Source organism: Athene cunicularia (genome assembly GCF_003259725.1).
Source record: "Athene cunicularia isolate RWA chromosome 18 unlocalized genomic scaffold, athCun1 chr18_part1, whole genome shotgun sequence".
Lineage (NCBI taxonomy): Eukaryota > Metazoa > Chordata > Aves > Strigiformes > Strigidae > Athene > Athene cunicularia.
Genome location: NW_020799123.1, coordinates 6,454,730 through 6,462,135, shown reverse-complemented (window position 1 = coordinate 6,462,135; position 7,406 = coordinate 6,454,730). Strand labels below are relative to the sequence as shown.

At 47.0% G+C, this 7,406-nt stretch overlaps 2 protein-coding genes across 2 annotated transcripts; one reads left to right on the top strand and one right to left on the bottom strand.

The window, feature by feature from the left end:
* Positions 1 to 26: 26 nt before the first annotated feature.
* Positions 27 to 4,463, top strand: LOC113486735 (5-hydroxytryptamine receptor 3A-like). The gene is made up of 8 exons (XM_026860948.1): positions 27 to 89; positions 549 to 593; positions 691 to 800; positions 1,466 to 1,632; positions 2,333 to 2,496; positions 2,651 to 2,861; positions 3,101 to 3,220; positions 3,373 to 4,463. The coding sequence occupies exons 1-8, from the start codon at positions 57 to 59 to the stop codon at positions 3,615 to 3,617; spliced, it is 1,095 nt and encodes a 364-aa protein (XP_026716749.1). The 5' UTR covers positions 27 to 56; the 3' UTR covers positions 3,618 to 4,463.
* A 111-nt stretch (positions 4,464 to 4,574) lies between these two features.
* Positions 4,575 to 7,381, bottom strand: ATP5PD (ATP synthase peripheral stalk subunit d). The gene is made up of 5 exons (XM_026860955.1): positions 7,009 to 7,381; positions 6,241 to 6,337; positions 5,306 to 5,377; positions 4,929 to 4,991; positions 4,575 to 4,794 (listed from the first exon to the last, which is right to left on the bottom strand). The coding sequence occupies exons 1-5, from the start codon at positions 7,128 to 7,130 to the stop codon at positions 4,663 to 4,665; spliced, it is 486 nt and encodes a 161-aa protein (XP_026716756.1). The 5' UTR covers positions 7,131 to 7,381; the 3' UTR covers positions 4,575 to 4,662.
* Positions 7,382 to 7,406: the final 25 nt, after the last annotated feature.

Below are 7,406 nucleotides of genomic sequence, written 5' to 3'. Positions count from 1 at the left end.
AGCTGCACGCACACATACTGCCCAAGACAAGCTCGAAGGAGCCTGTGGAAGTGAAGATGGATTTTATGCTGATTGCTATTCTCTCTGTGGTAAGGACCCAAAATTTCTGTTGAGTCTTTATAACAGAAAGCTGGGCGATTGCTAGATTGGGGTCTGCCAGGCAGAAGGCCACAGGTATGAGAATCAGCTTCTTCCACTTCTTCAGCTTTATCCTATTTTAAAGCATTTTTGGAAGATCTGGAATATTTTCTCCCACCTACTTCCAGGAAAAAGTTCAGAGATAGGTTCAAATAGCCTGCTTTATAGCAGGCTCTAAAAATAAGCCTGCGGAGTGCCTGAACTGAACAATGGATTTGCAGGGCACTGGCATGTAAATGTTAACAATATTTATTTTTTTTTTTTAAAAACCGTTGAACCATATGCTCCCACTCTTCAGCCCTAGGACCAAGATCATTGAGCTCTCCTGCAAGAGCGAGGGAGAGCTTCTGGGCTCTGCATTGGATGTATCTAAGAAAATCAGCTAAACATCTTTCCTTTTGTTTCACCAGGTAGAAAAGCTCCAGACAGTCACTTTTTACTTTGTGCTGAACCTGGTAGGTCCCTTGAGAGCATTTTTCTCCTGTGATGCCCAGCATGAATGGCTGGTGACAAGCCCAGCACTCATTTGTCTCCTGCAATTTCTTTCCTCAGGAGTGGGAAAACACTTTTGTAGGCTGGGACCTGCAGGATTTCTGTAACATTTCCAAAATCATTCTGCCAAAGGATGCATATTGGTCTCCCCCCATCTTCATTTTAGAGCGGTAGGTTCCCCTTTCATTTTTATTCATTGGATTAAGAGAAATACAATGGATGCAAACTGCTGGTATTATTGTGGGAAATGGGATAAACTCATACGGTTAAAAGTTGTTCCCAAGAGCTCTCTGTAACTAAAAACCCTGTAATTTAGATTAATGGTGAGCACAGTTTATACAAAGCACTTTGTGGCTCTGTAACATCTCCAGAAATGTCCCACCTGGGCTCTAGTTAAAGCTGCGGAAGCAGCAGAGACCAGCAACATCGTGGAACGAAGTGACCCTTAGTGCTTTGCTTTAAGAGACAGGACAGGGGACTGTGGGTCTGCCGGAGGGAAGGGCACGGCCGCTCCTCGGCTGGGGGGGAGGAGGGGGAGGCAGCTCTGCAGCACAGCAGAGCCAGCAACAAGCCCTTGCCCTGGCTGAGAGCGTGAAGCAGAGAGGAGCGAGTGAGGAGTTTCCTTAGGAGACGCAGAGCTACTACGAACCTCAGTCCAGAGGCACTCACCAGTCCTTCTTCAAGCCCCAGATTTTCTCTCCTCACTGCTACAGCCTGTGGCTGGGTGACAATGCAGAGCCCTCCTGAAGGGATGCTTATCGCCCAGGCTTTTGTGGGACTGAGGAGCATTGCAGCCTCTTGGAGCTTAACCACTCTCATCTTTTGTTTCTTCCAGAGTGGATGGACAAAACTCGAACTTGGATTATATGGCTGTCATGCACAACGGCAGCTTCAACTTCACCCAGCCCTTCCAGGTTACCTTAACATGCAGCTTGAAGATCTTCAGGTTTCCCTTTGACACCCAGACATGCAACCTGAGCATAGCTTCATTTCTCTACCCAGGTACAGCAGCAAGCTGGGTTTTACCACAGCTGGGCTAAATCTGCAGAAGGAGGAATAGATGACATAGACCCTGGCGAACTCCTGGGTTCCCTTGGCAGCAGCACACTCTCACGCTGGGTTAGCGGGGTTGAGGTGATGTAACACCAGGGGAAATGAGATAAAACACTGTCATTCTGTTTTGGCATGTTTCCCAGCAACATCTCTGGAAACACCTGGATGTTCTGTGGCAAGTCCCTCCCAGGGTTGGTCTCTACAGACCAAGAGACTAGGAGGCTTCCTGCAACAAGGATATTTGCTCACACACAATTTTGCAGGACTGATCTTTAAACATACCTGAAACATATGGAAACAAAAGGAAATTAAGGACAGTTTCAGGGATCCAAACTGCAGAGTCCATCCCAATGGGAAGGGTTGAAAAAAAAGCAGAGGTGACACAAAACCCTCCAGCTCCTATCTGCAGAGGACAACTGTCCTAATTCACCAGATTTCCCCTCTGATCCACATGCCCAGAAGTCCAGCCAAGTCTCTTTATCCGAGTGCTTTTTAATTTCTCTCTGATGGGCTAAGAAACCCCAGCAGTGCAAGAAACATTGCCGTTCCTCATTTACATGCACCCTTGGTCGGGAGGAAAAGGGAAAGGAAATAACTGACCTCTAATAAATACCTAAATTCTGCAACTTCTCTCTGCCTCCTGCCCAAGCAGTAACAGACCTTGTCATGAAGACGAGACAGACACCAGACGAGATCATAAGACAGAGCCAGAGTTACTTCTTAACTGATGGAGAATGGAAGTTCACCAACCTGAGCATCATTGAACATGTAGAAGAACAGGGTGATGAACACTTTCCTGTGGTCACCTATGTGGTACAGCAGTATTTTCATATTATATTGCACTAATTTGCCACCAAAAAAAAAAAAAGTATGAAACAAGATAATTTTCTACATTAGGGAACAAGCATTTGCCCAACACAGTAAGTTATCTCCTGCTCACCTAAATTTTGTCCACCTTCTTCAACAGATTTCCATGAAGAGACGACCCACTCTGTACGTTTTGAACCTGATCCTCCCAACATGCGCCCTGTATCTGCTGGATATGGCTGTGCTGTTTGGACCCAGCTCTCTCGAGGAGAAAATCAGCTTCCAGATTGCCATCATCCTTGGCAGCTCCATGTTAGCTGTGATTCTCAACAACATCCTCCCAACTTCCTCCAACAAACCACCCGTAATAGGTACCCATATTTATTGAATAAAAAATTATTTTTACACAGGTACTGACGCTAGGGAAGGTCTTTGGGAGTTTATGGACATGTTCATGAACAGTGAAGTCATGAAGAGCCAAGCTTTATTAGCTGGCTGGAGTTAGTGATTTCCTCCCTTCCCCAGCAGGCAACTGAATGCAGACAGGATTACATTTGAGAGACTTACGCCAATTATCACAGGCTCTCTTTGTTTTCATATTGTTCTGCAGTGGTATTCTTCTTAGGCACCTTCCTGCTCATGATCATGGCTGTGTTGGACACCTTCTTCCTGTTGCACCAGCAGCACAAATCCCTGCACTTAGACAAGATTCTCAGAAGCTTCCAGCAAGGTAAAACCACCCATAACCTCTTACATAAGTAGGTTTGGTGCATTTTGCCACAGATTCGTCTGAGCAAGGGTGGGTATCCTCAGGGCAACCACTGCCCCGGGCAGTTACTGGTTGTGGGAGCCACCCACCAAGCCCCTATTTGCTCTTCACAGATGGGCACGCCGAGCTGCCACTGAGAGCCACGAACCACCAGACCACGAAACACCTCGCCAAGGAAGGCGCCCAACTGCTGAACCTTCCCAAGAAGGCCCAGGCAAAAGGGCACATGGCCAAGCCCCACTCGCAAGCGCAGAAGCGGGACCTATTCCTGCTACTTCTGGAGAAGGTGCTTCTCTACAGTCACTTCTTTCTATCCCTGTTTTTTTTTGCTATTATTTTTATAAAATGGAGCAGCTAGAGACCAGCTCTGCACAGTGCTAGTTCCATTGATCTCCACTGTCTTGCATCTAACCCCTCCACTGTGATTTTTTTTCCTGCTTGATTCATAGAGCTGCAGCTGTTTCAGTTGCCTAAACAAAATTAAAACCCCAAACCTCCAGGGCATGAGATCTGCATGCTTAGTGCTTTGTACTCTAGTCCAGTAGAACTATGTATATTCCTAAAATTCTAATGTGAGCTAGCAAGGCATATGAATAAATCATGAAAACTGGGGATAATACCTTCATTCCATCCATCTATAATTCTTACCACAAACATGATCAACAGGAAAGGGAATTAATGCCCTTCTCTTATGGAGATGTTTCCATTTTGGGGAAAGGTGTTTAAGAGGTCCACCTCAGATAATTAAATAAAACAGTGCAAGTCTGGAGCATGAGCATTTGTACCACTGTTTCTGTGAGTTTCAGCGAGATCCTCATCATTCAGAAACCCAGGACAGAGAGAATAACAGGATTACCAGGATTAAAGGGGTGATACTTGGAATGTTCTAAGAGAATTTTTAAAATCTTTTCTAAAAAGGTATCGACATAACTACACTCCTCTAATTCCTTTTGCAATTGGCTGCACCTAAACCATCACAATCTGCCTAGAAAACAGCCCCAGACCTCTGCCTGTAGAATGCATCTCCCACTGCACCACAGATCACTACTAAATAGACTCCAGCACCATAAAATGTTCCACTTTTGCCTGCATTGCCGGAAGAGCTACATTCCCTGCACCATGCAGCTACAAGGCCAACAGACAGTTTATCTGCATTACGGAAGATGCAGTGAGATTCGGTTTGATCAACAGGTCTAGCTGGGATCTTTGCTACAAAAAGCAGCTTACAGGTAGAAAAGACAAAATCCAGGAAAAGCAGGCTGTTTGCACATTAATGTATTGTTCCACATCTCTCAAAACCTTGCAACCTCATGTCTGAGATCTAAGCCACAGGCAGCAGGGAAAGTTCTTTATTTAAAAGATCAGAGTCTGACAGTCGTTAGACAAACTGCTTCCAGACAAGTTTACAGATCAGCAATGGGTCTGTGGGGCCAGTACGGGTATTTCTCCTTGTCCGGCTTGGTTTCAGGGAAGGCTTCATACAAGTCTTCCAATGTCATCTGTTCAAAGGGAATCATGTTTCTCAGCTTCTGGAGCTTGAAGTGGAAGCAGAGACAAACATGTTACAAGTCACTCATCAGCAAGAAAGAGCAAAGCACACACAAGTAAGAACGAGGTGTGTGCCAGGCTGGGTTAAAGAGAACGTTCACCAAGCAAAGTTCAGACTTACTTGTTGCTCATACTGGGCAATACGAGCTTTGGAAGCCTGCACGTATTCAGCAGTGCTCTTCGCCTGCAGGAAAGCAGAGGACGTGGTGAATATGGTTATGATAAAGGTAGGGACCTAGAGTGAACCTGCAACCCCATGCTTTAAGTTGGCATTCAATTTTATCATCATTACACCAGGTAAGTGGACTGAATCTTAATCAAACCCCAAACAGCCACACCCAGTCTCTTGCTCAGCCAAAAGCCAGAGACACGTATGAAGACCAGAGCCATGCTCTAGCTCGGGCTGCCCTGCCTGTGCAGATGCACGTACGGAACATCCCTTCCCTCTCACAGAAGTCAGAGGCAACCCCAGCATTAGGGAACAGTTTAAACACTTACAGCTTCCTTCTCTTGGGCATCAATTTTGGCAGTTTGTGTATCCACTGGCTCAGGAACCTTTAGTGCACTGAACTGCAAATTGAAAGAGAAAATTTTTATATGGTTTGATTGAAACAGTCCTTCACACCAAGGTTATTTTCCCTGACAGTATTCCCTCCTTTCCTCCTAGCATATGCTCACAACCATGTCAGTTAATGGGCTCTCTAAAACCAGTCACTGCAGCTTGACTGTGTCCTTCAGAAGTAGCACTGCTCACCTGTGAGCTTAAAGCAATCTATCCTGTACTGCATGTCACCACCAGGACACGTAATAATACACACATTCATCACAGCACTGTAAAGAGCAAAGCACAGCATTGTAAGGAAGCAAGAAAGTCTAATACCAAAGACTTATCATATCAAAAATTTATTTCCCCCAAGACAGAGTTCCCAGATCTATCTGAGGTTGGGTGAGTTCTCCCAGTCTTGGGAGGCCAATTTTCATAGTGCCAGGGACACGTATCCTTCAGCAAAAGCCTTGCTCATGCTTTTCAATTCCTGCTTATAAAGAGGATGGCAACCCCTGCAGGCATCCACAAGCTTCACACATTTCACAGTGCAGAGCCACACTCGCCAGCTTCTCCCATTCTGTGAGTTAGACAAATATTTCAAACGGTTGCTTCAGGAGAGGCACTACCTGAATGCACTTCTGGAGCCAAAATAATTTATTTTCTTTCACTAACTTTCTCACTGTAAGTGCCACAGGTTTCCTCCTGAAAGACAGCACTGAAGTGACCTCCTCCAGGTTAGTGACACTGATCTGCAGGATGCAAAGCTGGGGTACCTGCTAGCTAAAAATCAACCTCCGCTGCCAATTTCGGTTTTTTCCTCTCAACACCAAAGACGTTCCCCATTTAAACCTCCAAAGAGCAATATCCAGCTGACAGAGAGACTGACCTTCTTCTGAAATTCATCCACCATGCCAGCTTTAGCAACAGCAGCCTTGTAGTGAGCCCAGTCAATGGCCGGGGGCTTCTCTGGCAGGGCAGCCAACCTAAAGAGATGGAAGAGATCAGTCACAGCCAGGACCAGAAGTAACCTTGCACTATCATCTACTCTGTACCACAGTTACTTTCCAGACCATCAACAGAGCCTGCTTAGTTTATTTTAAATATTCTCAGGTCTGTCACTAACAAGCAGTGATGAACCACTTCTGCAAATGCCTCTGCCCTTGGAACAAACTTCTCTATACAGACAAGAGTTCAGCCTGCAGCCCTGCCCCACTTCAAACTATTACATCGCACCTCCAGGTGCAGCCCTGTTAGAAAGGATTGGGCGGTTTTCACAATACTAAGCTAGAGGCAATCAGCAATACTAACTGTAATAGCCCACAACATTTATATCAAGCAGGAGACACTGAATTTGATAAGACTCATGAATTTGTACAGCATTTAACTGACTAACAAATCCTGCAAAGTGCTTTGAATGTGCCAAAGCAAACTGCTTTCACAGAACTGTTTTTTTATGTTGCAGCTATTGTTTTACTCTGGGGAGGATTAAGTAAAGATGATTTGCCAGTAAAAGCCATCAGCTGTCTTGAAGGTGACCTGTTTTAATACCTATCAGGACACTCTGCAAGACCAGTTACCGACCCAGCTCAACCCTGTACCACAACAGGTTCAGCTGAGGGGCTGAACTGCCCCACACGCAGGAGCTGACACTCACCGAGCTGACAGCGCATCGCTGCGGGTTTTCAGGGCGTTGAACATGGCTCTCTGGTTGGCGGGCACCCTCTCGGCAAAGGCCGCCCAGTCAATGGCCTTGAGGGCAGCTCTGCGGCCCGCCATGCTTCCAGGCTGCGCCCAGGAGAGACGACAACGGACAGGTTATGCTAGAGGGAGCAGGCGAGGCCCAGCAACCGCGGGGAGATGGAGGACGGCTCCTGCCCGGGAGCGCCGGCACCGAGGGGTGAGGGCTGGGGCGGGAGAAGGGACCGGGACGGGGGTTGGGGGGGACGAACGGATGGACACCGGGACAGGGCGGGGACCCGCTCCTCAGCCCGGCCCCGCCGCGGCCTCACACCCCCGCTACTCCCCACAACACCCAGGCCCGCCCCGGCCTTC

Bases quoted from the DNA above. Each gene is read 5' to 3' on its own strand.
- ATP5PD (XM_026860955.1), bottom strand. From the start codon at position 7,130: ATGGCGGGCCGCAGAGCTGCCCTCAAGGCCATTGACTGGGCGGCCTTT. The intron at 6,338-7,008 runs GTGAGTGTCAGC...CCATCTCTTTAG, and splicing joins AGCGATGCGCTGTCAGCTCG to GTTGGCTGCCCTGCCAGAGA. The intron at 4,992-5,305 runs GTAAGTGTTTAA...GCTTTCCTGCAG, and splicing joins ATGCCCAAGAGAAGGAAGCT to GCGAAGAGCACTGCTGAATA.
- LOC113486735 (XM_026860948.1), top strand. From the start codon at position 57: ATGGATTTTATGCTGATTGCTATTCTCTCTGTG. The intron at 90-548 runs GTAAGGACCCAA...TTGTTTCACCAG, and splicing joins TGATTGCTATTCTCTCTGTG to GTAGAAAAGCTCCAGACAGT. The intron at 594-690 runs GTAGGTCCCTTG...TTCTTTCCTCAG, and splicing joins TTTACTTTGTGCTGAACCTG to GAGTGGGAAAACACTTTTGT.